The sequence below is a fragment of the Somniosus microcephalus genome, chromosome 12 (genome assembly GCF_052327205.1).
Source record: "Somniosus microcephalus isolate GS21.2 chromosome 12, FLI_Smic_1.0, whole genome shotgun sequence".
NCBI lineage: Eukaryota > Metazoa > Chordata > Chondrichthyes > Squaliformes > Somniosidae > Somniosus > Somniosus microcephalus.
This window is the reverse complement of record NC_140998.1, coordinates 193,226,147-193,246,800: the sequence shown is the minus strand read 5'-3', so window position 1 is coordinate 193,246,800 and position 20,654 is coordinate 193,226,147. Positions and strand designations below refer to the sequence as shown.

At 45.0% G+C, this 20,654-nt stretch overlaps 1 protein-coding gene across 1 annotated transcript; it reads left to right on the top strand.

Annotated features, from left to right (window-relative positions):
- The first annotated feature begins 10,312 nt into the window (after positions 1-10,312).
- LOC147109825 (histone-lysine N-methyltransferase PRDM7-like) lies at positions 10,313-20,654 on the top strand. The gene is made up of 5 exons (XM_086002392.1): positions 10,313-10,469; positions 10,726-10,860; positions 13,258-13,529; positions 19,147-19,214; positions 19,689-20,654. The coding sequence occupies exons 1-5, from the start codon at positions 10,313-10,315 to the stop codon at positions 19,909-19,911; spliced, it is 855 nt and encodes a 284-aa protein (XP_085858518.1). The 3' UTR covers positions 19,912-20,654.

Here is a 20,654-nt window from a genome sequence, read left to right as displayed (position 1 = left end):
AGCTGTGGGCCCGCGTGGGATTCCGATCCTAGGCCTCCTCCAACTGCCAGCGCGCAGTGCTTGCGTATCCCAGGGGCGAAGTTAGTTCGATGCGTCCCCTGGGATCACGTGGGCCATGGAGTACCAATGGTAGCAGGGAATGCTTCATTCATAAGTTTGACAGGAAGAGCTGTCAAACCTATAAATACTATAAGCTCCAAAACATCACTAAAACCTCAAATAAATTTTTTTTTTTAAATCACATTTTTAAAATAAACTATAAATTACATGAAATAACTATTTTAAACAATAATTTAAATTTTTGAAAAAATTAATTACATTTTCTAACGGGGCTAAAAATAAACTTACCTTTCTTTAAAGTATTTAAAAATAATAAATCTGTAGGAAAAATGTTTTAATTTTAATTAATTCACCACTTGCCTCGTTAAAAGCAGGCCTTGCGCCTGCTTTTTAAAAGTGTAACTGCTGGAGACTTACCCTCCCGGAGAAACCTGCAAAAAAAACGTAAGTTCGATGCGTACGCGCTGCCTCTCCAGCACACGTGTTCCACCTGTCAACCCCTTCTTTCAAGGGAATGGAAGTGCCGGTTTCCCGCGCGTTCGCAGTGCATGCACGAAACTGGCACTGTCGTTGGGTCTAAGCGTGAATACCCCGTGCGTACTCACGCATTGGGAACCGAATTTCTGGGCCATTGACATTTGCTCCAAGGGCACAGTCAATCTTTATTACGAGCAGAGTAATTACTATGGCATCATGATGTTGAAATGTCTTGAAGGGAAGTTGCCTCACAAGACCTTCTACAACTAATTGTGGTGTTAACATGCGCCAGAGAATGCCTGGAGAGGCAAAACAAAATGGCTAAAAATGCTTCCACTCACCGCCACTTTTTAAAATTATTCTTCCTCTTTCTTTATGCACACATGCTCATTCCACAGCCAATTGTAACCAAATAACCTACAGCAGGATTTTGGTACCTCTGTTTTTAAGCAAGTTCAAGGACACCCATAGTGAATGCCTCAGATTCCTCTCAGCTCAGTGCGACATTATTCACACTCACCTGAACGTCATGGTCGAGATCAGTCTCGTAACTTCAAGGAATACAGGAACAGGAATAGTCCACTGAGCATGTTGTTAAGTATGTTAGATCCAACCCTTTAACCTCATTCATGTTTCGCCACTATCACCATTCACTTAATATCCTGAGAACCCAAGAATCTATCACCTTTTAAATACCTGAATTAAATCTGCATCAATGGCCTCCTGTGGTAGTGCGTTTCACATTCCCATAACATTTTGCTTTAAGAATGTTTTCCTGGATTAACTTTTCAATAGCTTAGTTTTAGTTTTAAATTTATGTCCCTTTCTTACAGATTTCACGATCAGCAAAATTACTTTTGGAAATCATCTATCCTGTCAATTCCCTTTTTAATTATTACACAGGATGTGGTCAATGCTAACTTGACCATCTTTAATGTCCATCCCTAGTTGCCTTGAGGAGCTGGTGGTGGACCTTCTTTTGAAACACCTCGATCAGATCACTCCTCGTGTTTCAGAAGATTTGCTCAGTCTCTGATCAGACCCAAGGTACTAAATGGAACAGGAAAGACAAATCCACAGCAGTACTTTCAGTTAAATTGTAACTACAAGACTAGGATAAACCTGGTAAAAGAGAAGTTCAGAATGACGGTCACAGCAGGAATTATCAGTACCTGAAATGGTCGCCTGGGGAAGGTAGTAGAGGCAAAAAACAAAAATAAATTAATTTAAGCAGTTAGATATTGTGATAAGGGAATCTTAAGTTTCTACTGGAAGGATAAGTTCGATGGGCCAAATGGTCTCACTGCTCAATATTAATGTTAGTGATCCAATCTAAACACTGGGGAACTCAGCCACTCCCTACTGACAGTATTAATGTGACTGGTATCTTTTGGGACTGAGCAGCTGAATCTTCCCCATCTCAAGTTGCAAACAATACATTTCTCCAGCATTTTCTTTCTGGTTTCCATTTGAAATCTGCCCTCATCTCACCTCCGATTTGCTCTTCTCAGATATGGCCTTGCCCTCTTCAGTATCTTCCCTGTCACTCTGAGTTTTGCCCATCCCTTCCTGAGGTTGGCCACCTTATTTACTCAACTTTTCCCTCCAATTTTTGTGCCCTTCTCGATCCCTCAGTCTTTTCAATGGTTTTGCCCCCGGACGATTATTTCTTCCTTTTTTCTGTCACCTCACGGGGCTAAAATGAAGCTCAATGTGAGTGAAAGACTTTCCTGTCAGCAGCAGTGTTTAGTTTATGTGGCACGAATATCTGAAGCGGTCTTTTCTTCTGACTTTCCCTCAGACTAACACGACCTGAGTCTCTTTCTGACTAAAAGTAACCCTGCCATCTCCTGATTTTTCCTCAGAATATTTTTGTTCCTTTTCTTGAGAAATAATTTGTGACCGGATTATTTTTTAGCTGCAATCCCTCAGCATTTGCCCTAAAACGTGTGAAGTGAGTGAGAATGTGCTTTGTCTGCCCGCCCGCCCTGTGAAAGGCCCGCCCAGCCACACACTTCCTCCCCCTCCTACAGCCTCCCGCTTTCTGCCCGTTGCCAGGCGACGCCGCCTCTATTTATAGCCCCGCCTCCGCCGGGGCGGGGCCAACAGAAGGGCGACACGTGAGCAGCGCTGCGGCCAATCAGAGCGCTGCGGCTGAGGGTTGAGCAGGGCGCGAGCGCCGGCGTGACGAGACAGCCCACCTCACGCGCCCCCTTTGAACCAAGGCCCAAAGACAAAGGGCGGGAATAAGACCCCGCGGGGCCTCGTGTTTGCGTCGCAGCGCCAGGCCCGGCCCGGCCCCGCCCCCAGTTTAGCGGGGCGACTGTCCGCCACCTTGCTGAAGGATTTCTCCCCAGCTACCCGCCGCCATCTTGGTGAAGGAATGTGGGACGTCCCCGCGCTGCCATCTTGCTCCAAAGGGAGGAGGACTGGGCGGGGAAAGCACATTCTCACTCACTTCACATGTTTTAGGGCAAATGCTGAGGGATTGCAGCTGAACAAAAAATAATCCGGTCAAACATTATATCTGACCAGCAAAGGAAGAAAAAATACCCTGAAGAAAACCCAGGAGCTGGCAGGGTTACTTTTAGTCAGAAAGAGACTCAGGTAGTGTTAGTCTGAGGGAAAGTCAGAAGAAAAGACTGCTTCAGATATTAGTGCCACATAAACTAAACACTGCTGCTGACAGGAAAGTCTTTCACTCACATTGGGCTTCATTTTAGCCCCGTGAGGTGACAGAAAAAAGGAAGAAAAAAGTAGACCCGGGGGCAAAATCATTGAAAAGACTGAGGGATCGAGAGGGGCACAAAAATCTGAGGGAAAAGTTGAGTAAATAAGGTGGCCAACCTCAGGAAGGGATGGGCAAAACTCAGAGTGACAGGGAAGATACTGAAGAGGGCAAGGCCATGTCTGAGAAGAGCAAATCGGAGGTGAGATGAGGGGAGATTTCAAATGGAAACCAGAAAGAAAATGCTGGAGAAATGTGTTGTTTGCAACTTGAGATGGGGAAGATTCAGCTGCTCAGTCCCAAAAGATACCAATCACATTAATACTGTCAGTAGGGAGTGGCTGAGTTCCCCAGTGTTTAGATTGGATCACTAACATTAATATTGAGCAGTGAGACCATTTGACCCATCGAAGTTATCCTTCCAGTAGAAACTTAAGATTCCCTTATCACAATATCTAACTGCTTAAATGAATTCATTTTTGTTTTTTGCCTCTACTACCCTCCCCAGGCGACCATTTCAGGTACTGATAATTCCTGCTGTGACCTTCGTTCTGAACTTCTCTTTTACCAGGTTTATCCTAGTCTTGTAGTTACAATTTAACTGAAAGTACTGCTGTGGATTTGTCTTTCCTGTTCCATGTATTACCTTAGGTCTGATCAGAGACTGAGCAAATCTCCCTAAACATGAGTGATCTGATCGAGGTGTTTCAAAAGAAGGTCCACCACCATCTTCTCAAGGCAACTAGGGATGTACATTAAAGATGGTTTTGTTAGCATTGACCACATCCTGTGTAATAATTAAAAAGGGAATTGACAAGATAGATGATTTCCAAAAGTAATTTTGCTGATCGTGAAATCTGTAAGAAAGGGACATAAATTTAAAACTAAGCTATTGAAAAGTTAATCCAGGAAAACATTCTTAAAGCAAAATGTTATGGGAATGTGAAATGCACTACCACAGGAGGCCATTGATGCAGATTTAATTCAGGTATTTAAAAGGTGATAGATTCTTGGGTTGTCAGGATATTAAGTGAATGGTGATGGTGGCAAAACATGAATGGGGTTAAAGGGTTTTATCTAACATACTTAACAACATGTTCAGTGGACTATTCCTGTTCCTGTGTTCCCTGAAGTTACGAGACTGATCTCGACCATGACGTTCAGGTGAGTGTGAATAATGTCGCACTGAGCTGAGAGGAATCGGAGGCATTCACTATGGGTGTCCTTAAATCGCTCAAAAACAAGTACCGAAATCCTGCTGTAGGTTATTTGGTTGCAATTGGCTGTGGAATGTGCGTGTGCGCTTAAAGAAAGAGGAAGAATAATTTTTAAAAGTGGTGGTGAGTGGATTTTTAGACTATGCCCCCAGTCCTTGAATCCCCAACCAGCGGAAATAGTTTCTCTCTATCTACCCTATCTGTTCCCCTTAATACTTTGAAAACTTTGATCAGATCACCCCTTAACTTTCTAAATTCTAGGGAATATAACCCTAATTTGTGTAATCTCTCCTCGTCACTTAACCTTGAAGTCTGGGTATCATTCTGGTAAACCTATGCTGCCCTCCTTCCAAGGCCAATATATCCTTCCTAAGATGTGGTTCCCAGAACTGCTCACAGTACTCCAGGTGTGGTCTAACCAGGGTTTTGTATCGCTGCAGCATGACTTCTACCCCCTGTACTCTAGCCCTCTAGATATAAAGGCCAGCATTCCATAAGTCTTTTTCATTATTTTCTGTACCTGTTCATGACATTTTAATGATGTTTGTACCTGGACCCCCAAGTCTCTTTGGACCGCCATTGTTTTTAGCTTTTCATCATTTAGAAAGTATCCTGGTCTATCCTTTTTAGGTCCAAAGAGGATAACCTCTCACTTGCCTACATTGAAATCCATTTGCCACAGTTTTGGCCATTAACTTAATCTGTATAATGCTGAGTTATACCACAACCGCAGAGGTTACCACTCGCTAAATGTGCAGTTGGTGTGTGACCATGCTCAGCATATCATGATGGTGAATGCCCAGTATCCTGGCAGCAGTCATGATGCTTTTATTCTGTGCCAGCCTGCTACTCCCTCGGTCTTTGAGACACCAAGACAAACCAGTGGGTGGCTACTGGGCGACAAGGGCTATCTCTTGACCACCTGGTTCGTGACTCCACTGCGCAATCCAACCACCCGTTTTTGGAGGCTACCGAATTTTGAGCCCTACCTCTCTTTTAGGGATTGTGGGTGGTTTGTGAAGACCAAAGCTGAAGTAGTAAAACTATGCATCTAACCTCCTCTCTCATTTTCCTGAATGCACTGATTCATGCTTCCTAAGTCTAGGCTGACTTAATGTGCAGCCCTGATGGCATTTCCTAAATGGCTGTTCTTCATGTGTTAGACTCATCATTGTTGGAGAAGATCTGTCCCTTTTTTGTATACACGCAGAGACCCTTTCCACAACTGATGATTAGTTAGCATTTAGTGGGAATCCTGGCTAATTTTATTCCCTCCCTTGCAAAAGGGTGCTGAGGTAAATTGTAATTAGACTTGTGTGTACAGGGCACAATTTGCAGATGACACAGAACTTGGAAGTATACTGAACAGTAAGGAGGATAGTGATAGACTTCAAGAAGATAGACAGTCTGGTGGAATGGGCGGACACGTGGCAGATTAAATTTAACGCAGAAAAGTGCGAAGTGATACATTTTGGAAGGAAGAACAAGGAGAGGCAATATAATGTAAAGGGTACAATTCTAAAGGGGGTGCATGAACAGAGACCTGGGGGTATATGTACACAAATCGTTGAAGGTGGCAGGGCAGGTTGAGAACGTGGTTAAAAAAGCATACGGGATCCTGGGCTTCATAAATAGAGGCATAGAGTACAAAAGCAAGGAAGTTATGATGAACCTTTATAAAACACTGGTTCGGCCTCAACTGGAGTATTGAGTCCAATTCTGGGCACCGCACTTTAGGAAGGATGCGAAAGCCTTAGAGAATGGTTCCAGGGATGAAGGACTTCAGTTATGTGGATAGACTGGAGAAGCTGGGGTTGTTCTTCTCATTCCAGAGATGGTTGAGATGAGATTTGATAGAAGAGTTCAAAATCATGAGGGGTTTAAACAGAGTAGATAGAGAGAAACATAGAAACATAGAAGATAGAAACTGTTCCCATTGGCGGAAGGGTCGAGAATCAGAGGACACAGATGTAAGGTGATTGGGAAAAGAACCAAAGGCGACAGATTAAAGAGCAGGACCTCAAAGGTTGTAACTCTGGATTACTCCCAGTGCCACGTGCTAGTGAGTATAGGAATAGGAGGAAAGAGCAGATGAATGCATGGCTAAAGAGTTGGTGTAGGAGGGAGGGTTTTACTTTCCTGGATCACTAGGCCTGCTTCTGGGAAAGGTGGGACTTGTACAAGTCGGACGGGTTGCACCTGAACCAGAGCGGGACAAATATCCTTGCGGGGAGGTTTGCTAGCACTGTTGTGGGGGGTTTAAACTAACTTGGCAGGGGGATGGGGATACAGAGGGGAGCTGAAATAGGGGGTGATGTGCTGCCAATTATAGAGAAAAAAACAAGTCAGCTTGGTAGACAGGGCAAATATATAAGGGCAAGGCTGGATGGCATCTATTTTAATGCAAGGAGTCTTGCAAATAAGGTGGATGAACTGAAGGTGTTGATAAACACATGGGAGTATGATATTGTTGCTATCACGGAGACATGGTTGAGGGAGGGGCAAGACTGGCAGCTCAATATTCCGGGGTACAGAATCTTCAGGCGAGACAGAGGGGGAGGTATAAGAGGAGGGGGTGTCGCAATATTAATTAAGGAGTCAATTACTGCAGTAAGGAGGGATGATATATTAGCAGGTTCCTCTAATGAGGCCATATGGGTGGAGCTTAAAAACAAAAAGGGGGCAAGCACTTTGCTGGGAGTGTACTATAGGCCTCCAAACAGTCAGGGGGAGATAGAGGAACAGATATGTAGGCAAATCTCAGAGAAATGTGCAAATAATAGGGTAATAATAATGGGGGATTTCAACTTCCCCAATATTAACTGGGATAGTCAGAGTGTGAAAGGCTCAGAGGGTGTAGAATTTTTAAAGTGCATCCAGGAGAGCTTTTTGAGCCAGCATGTAGAAAGTCCTACAAGAGAGGGGGCAGTACTGGACCTAATTCTAGGGAATGTGGCCGGCCAAGTGGAAAAAGTGCTAGTAGGTGAGCACTTTGGTGACAGTGACCATAATATGGTGAGATTTAAGGTGGTCATGGAAAAGGACAGGGATGGGCCGGAAATAAAGGTTCTAAATTGGGGGAAGGCCGATTTTAATAGGATAAGGCAGGATCTGGACAAAATGGACTGGGATCAGCTACTTGTAGGAAAATCCGCATCGGAGCAATGGGAGGCTTTCAGAAGGGAGATTGAGATCATACAATGGCAACATGTTCCCGTAAAGGTCAAGGGTGGTTCCAAAAACCACAGGGAACCTTGGATGTCAGGGGATATATGAGAATGGATTAGGAAAAAAAGGAGGGCTTTTGGCAGATACAAAAGGCTAAAGACGGAGGAAGCCCTAGAGGAGTACAAAAAGTGCAGGGGGATACTTAAAAAAGAAATTAGGAGATCAAGGAGGGGCCATGAAATAACACTGGCGAGCAAAATAAAGGAAAATCCTAAGATGTTTTATAAGTATATTAAGGGTAAGAGGATAACTAGGGAAAAAATAGGGCCCATTAGGGACAAAAGTGGCAATCTGTGTGTGGAGCCGGAAGATGTAGGAGGGGTTCTAAATGAATTTTTTGCATCTGTTTTCACTATGGAGGAGGACGATGTAGACATAGAAATAGGGCGGGGGGACTGTGATATGCTCGAACATATTAACATCGAGAGGGAGGAGGTATTGGCGGTTTTAGCAGGCCTAAAACTGGATAAATCCCCAGGCCCGGACGAAATGTATCCCAGGCTGCTGTGTGAGGCAAAGGAAGAGATTGCGGGGGCTCTAACACATATATTCAGGACCTCTCTGGCCACAGGGGATGTGCCAGAGGACTGGAGAACCGCTAACGTAGTACCATTATTCAAGAAGGGAAGTAGGGAAAAACCGGGGAACTACAGGCCAGTGAGCCTAACATCAGTGGTAGGAAAATTATTGGAAAAAATTCTGAGGGACAAAATTAGTCTCCACTTGGTGAGGCAAGGATTAATCAGGGATAGTCAACATGGCTTTGTCAAGGGAAGATCATGTCTGACTAATTTGATTGAATTTTTTGAGGGGGTGACTAGGTGTGTGGATGAGGGTAGTGCAGTGGATGTGGTATACATGGATTTCAGTAAGGCCTTCGAGAAAGTCCCGCACAGGAGACTGGTCAAGAAGGTAAGAGCCCATGGAATCCAGGGTGCCTTGGCACATTGGATACAAAACTGGCTTAGTGGCAGAAGGCAGAGGGTGATGGTCGAAGGTTGTTTTTGTGACTGGAAGCCTGTGGCCAGTGGGGTACCACAGGGATCGGTGCTGGGTCCCTTGCTGTTTGTGGTCTACATTAATGACTTGGATATGAATGTAAAAGGTATGATCAGTAAGTTCGCGGATGATACAAAAATTGGTAGGGTGGTAAATAGCGAGGAGGGTAGCCTCAGTCTGCAGGACGATATAGATGGGTTGGTCAGATGGGCGGAACAGTGGCAAATGGAATTTAACCCGGAAAAGTGCGAGGTGATGCACTTTGGGGGGACTAACAAGGCAAGGGAATACACTATGAATGGTAAGACCCTAGGCAAGATGGAGGGTCAGAGGGATCTGGGTGTGCAAGTACACAGGTCCCTGAAGGCGGCGGAACAGGTGGATAAGGTGGTAAAAAAGGCATATGGGATACTTGCCTTCATTAGCCGAGGCATAGAATATAAGAGCAAGGAGGTTATGATGGAGCTGTATAAAACACTGGTTAGGCCACAGCTGGAATACTGTGTGCAGTTCTGGTCGCCACACTACAGGAAGGATGTGAACGCTTTGGAGAGGGTGCAGAGGAGATTCACCAGGATGTTACCAGGGCTGGAGCGCTTCAGCTATGAAGAGAGACTGGGCAGATTGGGTTTGTTTTCCTTGGAGCAGAGGAGGCTGAGGGGGGACATGATTGAGGTGTACAAAATTATGAGGGGCATAGATAGGATGGATACTGAGGAGCTTTTTCCCTTAGTAGAGGGGTCAATAACTAGGGGGCATAGATTCAAGGTAAAGGGCGGGAGGTTTAGAGGGGATTTGAGAAAGAACTTTTTCACCCAGAGGGTGGTTGGGGTCTGGAACTCACTGCCTGAAAGGGTTGTGGAGGCAGGAACCCTCACAACATTTAAGAAGCATTTGGATGAGCACTTGAAATGCCATAGCATACAAGGCTACGGACCAAATGCTGGAATATGGGATTAGATTAGACAGGGCTTGATGGCCGGCGCGGACACGATGGGCCGAAGGGCCTCTATCCGTGCTGTATAACTCTATGACTCTATGACATGAGGAAAACTGTTTTACACAGCGAGTGGTTAGGATCTGGAATTCACTGCCTGAAAGGGTGGTGGAGGCAGATTCATTGTGGCTTTCAATAGGGAATTGGATAAGTACCCGAAGAAAATAAATTAGCAGGGCTCTGGGGAAAGGGCAGGGAGTGGGACTAGCTGAAGTGCTCTTGCAGAGAGCCAGCATGGGCTCGACAGGCAGAATCGCCTACTTCTGTGCTGTAACCATTCTATGATTCTATTAAGTTTACCACATTTGCTGAGATCAGCAAACTTAACACAGGAGTACGGTATCAAACATGTGAACTTTCTGACATATGTGGCCCAGTACTACACTGGGGAGCAACTGTATTTATCCAACGGGTAGTTGGGTAGCTTTGTTTATTAAATATTCGAAAACAACTAATGGACAGGAAAAATAGACAAACACTTTGACTTGTACACAATCTCTTTAGTAATACAGGCAGACTTGAGGCAGCTATTCTTTAATTCAGGAGCGGTGAGATACAGTTTTACCGTCAAATTCTACATTTCAGAACCAAAAAGCCCCATCCCAGATGGCGTCCCATTCAGGAAAGGATAAAGCTGAAGTTTCCAGGAGCTTCACTGAGGACAATGCCTCAGCGATGGAAGAGACAGCTCCAGTTAAAAAGATCAAAAGAGAAACGAGCACCTTGCTTTGTGAAAATGAATCTTGTAGCAAATCCAATAAAGGTATTTGTCCTGGAATAAAGGATTTCAGTAAAGTATTACTGTTTTGAATAATTATTTTTTTTAATGAGGAAGCGATGCTCTATGTTGATAATGTGACCACTACCGTAGTCATTCAAATCAGATTAACACAGTGTCTTGCATTATTATGTAAATGTCTTCAGCATCTTCTGTGTAACCAGAAACAAACCTTACATGCAAGAATATTAAAATTAATTGGTTCAATTTTTCTTCATGATCTTTTTGATTTATTCCATAGTTGTCTATACTGGAAAGATCTTGGGGTCAGCAAATGAAACAACCAAAACGACTGAAAGCAGAAGATACAGTTTCAGAAATAGAGAGAGAAAAGTTTATACGGAAGAAAGGGAACTTTGTGACGATGATTACCTGTGTATGTGCAAAGTAACCTATCCATTTCCTCAGGGCAGGAATAATTTATTGGGCGTTTTGGTGTGATGACACAGGGGCCTTGGTAGGCCAGGGGATTGGTGGAGCAATGCAGCATGTCAGAGTGGTGGGACAGGAGTGCAGGCCTGTGTTTGCCCACAAACAGGCACCGATTGTTCTTTTTCATTGAGGAAAAACAATCACAAATATGATCCCCAAACTATTGATAATAATTCTGGAATCTTGTAATAAAATAGAATAGGACTTTCAGTAATTATAAACTAATGGCCCCTGATTACAGGGAATAGCAGCTCCTTGTCTAAGATATTGAAGCATCCTATACCAGCCTGCAGCAGGACCTGGACAAAATCCAGGCTTGGGCTGACAAGTGGCAGCTAGCATTCAAACTTATGAACGGCAAACAATGACCATCTCCGAAGAATTGACGGTGCAGCCAGAATTAAGCTTAGCAAATGGGGACAGGATAGGACAGAGTCAACATGGATTTACAAAGGGTAAATCGTGCTTGACTAATCTATTGGAATTTTTTGAGGGAGTAACTGGTAGAATAGATGGGGGAGAGCCAGTAGATGTGGTGTACCTGGACTTCCAAAAGGCCTTCGATAAGGTCCCACATAAAAGATTAGCATGGAAAATTGAGGCTCATGGGATAAAGGGGAAAGTTTTGGCGTGGATAGGGAACTGGCTGTCAGATAGAAAACAGAGAGTTGGAATAAACGGCTCATTTTCTGAATGGCAGGCAGTAACAAGTGGGGTACCACAGGGATCTGTCCTGGGCCCCCAGCTGTTCACAATTTACATTAATGACCTGGATCAGGGAGTCGGATGCAGCATTTCCAAATTTGCAGACGACACTAAACTAGGAGGTGGGGTGGGCTCAGAGGAAGAGACCAGGAAGCTCCAGAGCGATTTGGACAGACTGGGCGATTGGGCGGATAAATGGCAGATGCACTATAATGTGGACAAGTGCGAAGTTATCCACCTTGGGTGCAGGAACGGGAGGGCAAATTATTATTTAAATGGCAATAGATTGGGAGAGGGGGAAGTACAGAGAGACCTGGGTGTTCTTGTACACCAGTCACTGAAGGCGAGCATGCAGGTGCAACAGGCGGTCAAGAAGGCAAACGGTATGCTGGCCTTCATAGCAAAAGGGTTAGAATACAGGAACAGGGATACCTTGCTGCAGCTGTACAGGGCACTGGTGAGACCACACCTCGAGTACTGTGTACAGTTTTGGTCGCCTCATCTGAGGAAGGATGTTCTTGCCATGGAGGGGGTGCAGCGGCGATTCACCAGGCTGATACCAGGAATGGCGGGAATGACCTATGAGGAGAGACTATGTAGTTTAGGGATGTACACACTGGAGTTTAGAAGATTGAGAGGGGACCTCATAGAAGTGTATAAAATTCTGACAGGTCTAGACAGACTGGATGCAGAAGGAATGTTTCCCTTGGCGGGTGAGAACAGAACTAGAGGACATAATTTAAGGATAAGGGCTAAACCATTTAGGACAGAGATGAGGGGGAATTTCTTCACTCAGAGAGTGGTGAACCTGTGGAACTCATTGCCACAGAGGGCAGTGTACGCCAGCTCATTAAATATATTTAAGAGGGAATTAGATATATTTCTACGGGCAAAAGGGGTTAAGGGTTACGGAGAGAAGGCGGGGACGGGATACTGAATTAAAGGATCAGCCATGATCTCATTAAATGGCGGAGCAGGCACGAAGGGCCGAATGGCCTACTCCTGCTCCTATCTTCTATGTATCTATGTATCTATGTAAGTTGGGAGTCAGCATGGTTTAGGAAGGGGTGTGGGGACAAGATGATGGCATAACTGAAAGGGCAAATTTGAGAAGTGACACTGTCCCCTAGTGTGATTTGCCTGATAGTTTAGAGGGACTTTTGTTACTGGATATGCAGGTTGAACTTCATGCAAAGAATGAGGTAGCTATAGGAGGTAATTCAGCCTCCTTGTGCAAAATTCACTTCCTGCCCACTTCTAATCTTACCTGGTGTGGCACAGCCTGGAGATACTGTTGACAGTTTTTGCAATCCTGTTAATTGTGGTCAGTACTGCCTTCTTGGAGTAAAGAACCGAACATGTCGCCCAGAACAAGCCCTTGTATACAACAGAGTGGGGGAAGATCTGACTGGCACTGGGTGTAATTTTCACAGAGGGAAGATGCCCCAAGTGTTTTCACCAGCTGATAGATCATGGAAATATCGTGTGTGCAGACTGAATTGCAATCAAACAATGAGGGAAATCAATCTATGATAGGTAATCTATCCTTTCTCAGTACTAGTACCTTTTACCTTCATTAACACTGAATAATGAATTGAGATCCTGATCCATCTTTAATTTGTATTTTATGTGTTAGTTTGTGAAGACTGCGAGACATTTTTTATTGAAGAATGCCCTGTGCATGGCCCTGCAGTGTTCCCAAAGGACATGGTGGTGGAATTCAGTCAGCCAGACAGAGCACGTTTAACCCTTCCGGAGGGTCTCAGCATAGCGACTTCAAAAGTTCGAAAAGCTGGTCTTGGTGTATGGAATGAAGGGCAGGTTATTCCCAAAGGCGTTCACTTTGGACCCTATGAAGGAATAGTATCAAATGAAGAAGCAGAGGCTGTCAGTGGATATTCATGGGCGGTAAGTGACTGCTTCGTTATCAAGTTCCTTATTTTATAATAAAGTTCAGGACTTATTGGAATTTATTTTCTATAAATTATCCAAGGTTCCCATTCCGAGTTGCTACTCAGTGAGTCCTACTGGTAAGTAGACAGCGAGTGAAGACAGAATTAGTCTTTGCTGTGAGGCCTCTTGTGTTCAACTAGCCTGTCAACACATGGAAATGTTCACAAATGAAGAATGGATTACTGGGTGTGTTTATTGTAGGGCTGGGAGCAGCCACGGAACTACCCGAACATGACTCACCACCATCAGGAAGCGAGAAAGCAAACATGCTTTTATCTGACTGAAACCCACCAAACACCACCACAGAGGAAACAATTGCAATTCACCCCACTGAGACCAAAGGTGTATCAAAGTTCACAGCACCTTCCCCACAGCTGATAGTGTCAGTGCTGAGAGAAAAATCCTCTCACACCACTGAGGCCATAGCAGACTCCCAACTATTTATAAAAACTCTGCCACCCACCCCGCCCCCAGCTGAGGCAGCATGTTCACCCTCTGAAACAAAATCCCTCACTAGAATTCCTCCCCACCCCCCTGCTAGCTGAGGCAATTATTGAACTCCGTGACCGCGAATTCTGAAGTCTCAGCGCTGGCCGGTCAGGCTGGTTTTGCTGAGAAATGGTGGCTGCCTTGCTTTTGGTGGGTCCTGCGGTGGCCGCCATTTTGCGAGGTCGGTAGTGCTGCCGTTGCCTGCGCATGCCCCAGATAGTTAGATGAGACAGATCGTCACATCAATGGGCTGGATTTTCTCAATGGAGACAATTTGGAGGCGTGACTGTTGCTTGTGTCGATGTCCCGCCTCTACCCTCGTCTGACCAACCAGAGGGATTTTCCCCTGATTGACCTTGTTAAGCCCGCCCTGCTGGCTCAGCAGGCCAATTAGCGAGGAAGTCACTGACAGAGCACGTCATCGTCAGACAAGACTTGAAAGAAGAATTGTCAGCGTTTGACAGTTCTGTGAGGCTGTCAAACGCTGACATTCTCTGTAGTTTGATGAGTGCTTGTGTTCAGGACTCATCAAACTGTTAGGGTCTAATTGGCGCCTGAGTGGGCCAAGTGATATACGAGGTTGACGCGTTACCCAACTTAAACTCACACAACCAAATAGTTTGAGAGAAGTAAAAATGCACAGTTTAATATACAGAGCACTCTGGGAGAAGAAGAACAGTAGACCCCGCGGTCTCAGCTGCCAGCTTCTCGGTTTTACAATAGTAGCCGAGCTTCTTTTATACAGTTTAAAAACAGGAAAGGTACCATCTCAGCAGTTATTACATTAATTCCTTGGTCAATCTGGTACTTTAGCATCCTTCAACTTTGGCCAATCCGATACCTTAGCAACCCTTAATCACATTCTGTCAAAAACAAGTTAATTATATTATTATACCATTAGCTAGCTTCTTTCACAAACAACTTAATTATATTACTGTTAGCTAGCTTCTTTCATGTGACATGTTGGTATTTCGCAACCCTATTCTCACAGTGATACCTATGTCCTGCCAGTTGCGTAACCCCGCCCTTAAACACCCTTTACCTCCCTTGTTCTTCCTAAACATAATTTTTCGCTCTTACAGTTTTAACCCAACAGTTGACTAGCCGTTCCTGTCTTACGTCTGTACAAGTGATATCACAAGTTGGTGCAAGCAGATCAAGTCAGCTGTCTGTTATGCCAGTGTCTGCAAAATGTCAATAAATGTCAAGTATTTCAGCAGGCACTACGGTGCCATTTTAAATTTTCCTCCAACAAAACCTTTCAATTTGTAGATTTCACATGGCTGTTGGTTTGGAGGATCCAACAGCCAGTCTGTGAAATCGACAAGGAGGATGTCGGGTCTCCCGATCCAGAGAGGATGAAGGCTGTAGGGAGAAAAAAAGGTAAGTGACCATTTTTTTACACTTGTCACTCACCTTACATACTTACCACTCCACACTTGCACCCATCACTTACCTCTACATCATATTTCCAGGTACCTCCGACTGCCGAAGACCTCCTCCACGTCACCTCCAACCCGACGGGGTTCTCCGAGGTCGGGACGCCTTCAGCTGTGAAGGTAAAATGGCACTAATCCTTTCTTCTGCCTGTTAACAGGCAGTTAAAAGTATTTAATGCCTTTCCCGCCTCCAGGAGACGGGACCCGAAGCAGCACATCTTCCCGCCTCCTGGCACTTCTGCTACTTTACAGTGCCATTTGCTTCTCCTCCATCACTCTCCTCCTCCAGAACTTCAGAGTCAGGCTGGGCTGCTGAATGTGCTTGGGTATCTGAAAGGAGAAATGCACAAGGGTCGGGTTGTGTTGAGGTAGGAGGGAAAGCCAGATATCCATGCATACACCATCAACAGCGTGCAAGTGAAAAGAGATTGTGGGATGAGGGATAGTGGGCTGAGAGAAGAAGGATTAGGTATAAGCATACCGTCATCATCAGCAATGTTTTTCACTTCCCCGCACTCCACGGACTCTGTCACTGCCCCAACAATTATTGTGAGCACTACTTCCCTCAAGTCCATGAGGTTCTCAATTCTGACTTGCCCTTCTTCTTACTTCTTAGGCAGTCCCTGGGAACCGAGGATGACTTGCTTCCACATTAAACATGAGTTCTCAGGTGACTGATCAGTCCAATGCAGGACCGACAGTCTCTGTCACAGGTGGGGCAGATGGTGGTTGCAGGGGCGGGCAGGTGGGTGGGGTGCTTGGGTTGACGTACACTCCTTGCGTTGCTTGCGCTTGGCTGCCGCTTGCTCCCGGTGAAGAGATTCTAGGTGTTCAGCACCTTCCCGGGTGCGTCTCCTCCATTTTGTGTGGTCTTGGGCCAGGGATTCCCAGCTGTCGGTGGGGACATTGCACTTTTTCAAGGAGGCTTTGAGGGTGTCCTTGAAGCATTTCCTCTGCCCGCCTGGGGCTCTCTTGCCGTGTCGGAGCTCCGAGTAGAGCGCTTGTTTTGGGAGTCTCATATCGGGCATGTGGATGATGTGACCTGTCCATTGGAGCTGATCGAGCGTGGTCAAAGCTTCGATGCTGGGGATGTTGGCCTGAGCGAGAACACTAACGTTGCTGCGCCTATCCTGCCAATGGATTTACAGGATCTTGCGGAGGCAGCATTGGTGGTACCTTTCCAGTGCTTTGAGGTGCCTGCTGTAAATGGTCCATGTCTCTGAGGCATACAGGAGGGCTGGTATCACTACTGCTCTGTAGACCATGAGCTTGGTGCTGGGTTTGAGGTCCTGGTCTTCAAACACTCTCTTCCTGAGGTGACCGAAGGCTGCACTGGCACACTGAAGGCGGTGCTGGACTTCGTCATCGCCGTTTGCCCTTGTTGACAGAACTGCCACCCGATGACCCTTCACCCATCTGCTGGTGCTCCCGGAGGTTGTGCAGCAACTTGGCCTGCAAGAGAAAGGGAAGTGTCAGTGAGTGTGGTACAATATGTTTGGGTGATGTGCCTGCCATGGTTGAATAGCTGGCAATTTGTGCAAGGTGTGAGATGTGGGTGTAAGTCTTGCAGCAGTGTTAAGTGTGTGAGGTATGAGTGGTGCTGGCTAGAGATTGTTGGTAGGTGACTGATGGGGGTGTGGTGCATTGAACAGTGTGCGCGATTCATGGCACAGATAGTGGGATATGGTATTTGAAGATGCATTTAATCACCTTGACCAGTCGTGTGAGGTCACTAAACATTTTGCAGCACTGGATCCAGGTTCTGTGGACAACACTCATCATACTGACGGCTTCAGCAGTCTCCACCCACAGCCTTCTTGTGTCCGCGGGCCTCCTGCCCCCTGTTGGTAGAGGACCTAAGGATGTCATAGAACCTCCACGATCAAGGCCTCCAGTGCCACATCAGAAAATCTCCTTTCCCTTTTTCTTGGCTATTGGGCCATGGTTTTCTGCACAATGACAATGAGGTGTTTGTGCAAAAATGCACTTCCCCTGTATTAGAGCCTTGAACAAACTTTATTGGCCACTAGACTCCACCCAATATTGGCCCCCGAATCAGCACTAAGACAATCAGCAGCACATTTCAGCGCTACAATCATTGGGGCAGAAATTCCTCCCCAAACGCGTGAGTACGGAAGGGGTACTCACGCGTCTGGCCGGAGGAAATGCCGGTTTTCAGCATGCACAGCGCATGCGCTGAAAACCGGCATTTCCTCTCCTCCAACCCAAGAGTTGAAGAGGCTAGCGCGTGCGCTGTAGGGGGCAGCGCGTGCGTCTTGGATTTCCTCTGTTTTGGGGGATTTGCGCATGTGTAAAGGCCTCCGGTCTTTACGCTTGTAAAAAGCACACATAAGTATTTATTTTTACAGGTAAGTGGTGTTTTAGTGCAATTTAGAATTTTTTTTTCCACAGGTTTATATTTTTAAAGAATCTACAATAAGGTAAGTTTAGTTTTAGACCCTTTTTATTAAAAATTTATTTTTTTCAAAAAAAAAAAATTATTGTTTAAGTTTTTTTTAAAACTTATTTATACTTAATTTAATGATTGGGATGTTTTTTAAAATTTTATTTAAAGTTTAAGTAGTGTTTTGGGGTGCAGTACTTCTCATGAGTTTGACAGTTCTTACTCTCAAACTTATGAATGAAGTTTCCCCTCCCCTGATTGGCTGAACAGTGCTAACCTGATCCCAGCCGGCACATCGCACTAACTACGCCGCTGGGTCAGGTTAGCACAGCGCGCTGACATCAGAACCTGGCCACTGAAAGGAAATCCACTGCGGGCCAGGTTTCAGATGTCGGCGCGCAGGGTGAGCGCACATCGGAGGCTTGCACGCGCGGCAAGCCCCCGACACCAAGTTCTGGGCCATTATAATGAGCAGGCAGCATGAATTTTATGTGCTGCCTGCACTACTTTGAACGGGTGTGGGCACATCGTGCTGCCCGCGCCTGTTTTTGGGCCTTATCCAATTTCTAGGCCTCTGTCTATTGCATTCTTAGCTTGATTCCCCACTCCTGTTTTTGAGGAATAGAGCCTGTTGGTAATGGATGGCCTTGTAGCTGTTATCATTTTAATCCAATGGCTTTGTGCTGAGCCAAGGTCAACTAAGAATGAGCCTACATTCCAGTCCCTTGTACTTTGTTCATCTTCTGATTAATTTAGTGCTGTTGCTCTAATTCAGGTATTATCCTATTAAAGCAGTTCCAGGAGATTCCCAGAGCCTGCTGTCATTGTATTTATGAACAAAGGTGAGTCAGGCATCACCTCAACCAACTCTCATCATTCCTAGTTTCAGAATGTATTGAATGGTAGTTGCCAAATCCTGGGCGCTCTGGCGATACAGTAATTCAGGGACCTTTCCCGACTTTACAAAGCTTCCTGAAACTGTTCAGCACCATTATACTATTTTTCAAGCTCCGATGCTACATCATTTCAGTCCCAGCCATCGTGTTCAACTGGGCACTCAGATGAAAAGGTATAATCACAGAACACAGGTAAGAGGAAGGTCAATTTTTACTCAGACGTGGGAGGCGATGTAATAGAATCTTGCAATACGTGTTAAGCCTTATGACAGTCTAATATAAAGATAAAGTTGCTTTTAAAATTTTTATTATTCCATTCTTTTTATCAAAATACTATTCTGCAGATCAGCAAATCCAACAAGGATTTTGAATACATTGATGCGAAGGATGAATCTACATCAAATTGGATGAGGTGAGGGAAGACTGATACCATATTGTGAGGATCACAAGATAGTAACGGATGAAGATCATTTGTCCCATTTCATATGATCCATCCAGTACAATATCCCAACCAACAGCCAGTCAGCCTTTCATTCTGGGTGGCTGTGGCTGGGAAAACGAGCCAAATTTTTTAATCAGCTCTAGGCATTATATTCAGCAGGAACTCCGGGAAACCCGTATTTCTGGATTGCTGCACCTCTCCCACCCCCCGTCAGACACTCCCTACTTAGAAATATTGGGGCCATTATCTTCTGTATCTACACTGACGTGATTGGTCCCCACTGAGTGTCCTCTCCTGACAGTATGTTTGAAATTGAAATTTGTCCATGGCTGGGGACATGTTCTCTCATTCTAACTCTCTATACTAATATGCTTTACATTCTGTATTCATTTTACAATTTTAACTTCTTTTTGGCCACTTAAATATTTGTATGTTATGTTCCAGGTTTGTTAACTGTGCCAGAAAGGAGGAGGAGCAGAACCTTGTAGCCTTTCAGCACTGTGGCAAAATTTATTACAGGACTTGCAAGCCTGTTCCTCCTCGGTGCGAGCTGCTGGTCTGGTATGGTGATGAATATGCCAAGGAACTCGGTATCAAATGGACCACAATGTTGGTGGCAAAACAAGAACCAAAATGTAAGGATTCTGATCAAAATAGGGAACTGTAGCCAAAGTATCATTTGTTTTCTGTTGTACTCTCAAAGGTGTTTGATAAAGTGCGATGTAATAGACTTGTCAGCAAAATTGAAGCCCATGTGATCAAAGGGGGAATGTTAACATTGATTCAAAATTGGCCATGAGACAGAAAGCAAAGAGTGGTGCTGAATTTTTGTTTGAGACTAGAGGGAAGTATACAGTGGTATCCCCCAGGGGTCAGTATTAGGACCCCTGCTCTTTCTGATACATATTTATGATCTGGACTTTGACAATTGGGGGGCATAATTTCAATGTTTGCAGATGACACAAAGCTTGGAAACATAGTAAACAGTGAAAAGGATAGTAGAAGTTTTCAGGAAGATGTAGATAGACTAATAACATGGGAAGTCACATGGCAGATGAAATTTAATGCAGAACAGTGTGAAGTGATGCATTTTGGAAGGAAAACTGAGGAGAGGCAACAGACACCTTGGGATTCACATACTCAAATCTTTGAAGGTGGCAGGGCATATTGTTAAGGCTATTAATAAATCATTTGGGACCCTAGGCTTTATCAATAGAGGCATGGAGTACCAACGCAAGGAAATTATGGTAAACCTTTATAAATCACTGTTTAGGCCTCAGCTAGAGTATTGTGTCCAAATCTATGCGAATCATACCAGGGATGGGAGACTTCAGTTATCTCATAGTAAAGGATCCTCTGGGAAAGAGTGATCATAATATGATAGAATATCACATTGGGCTTGAGAGCGAA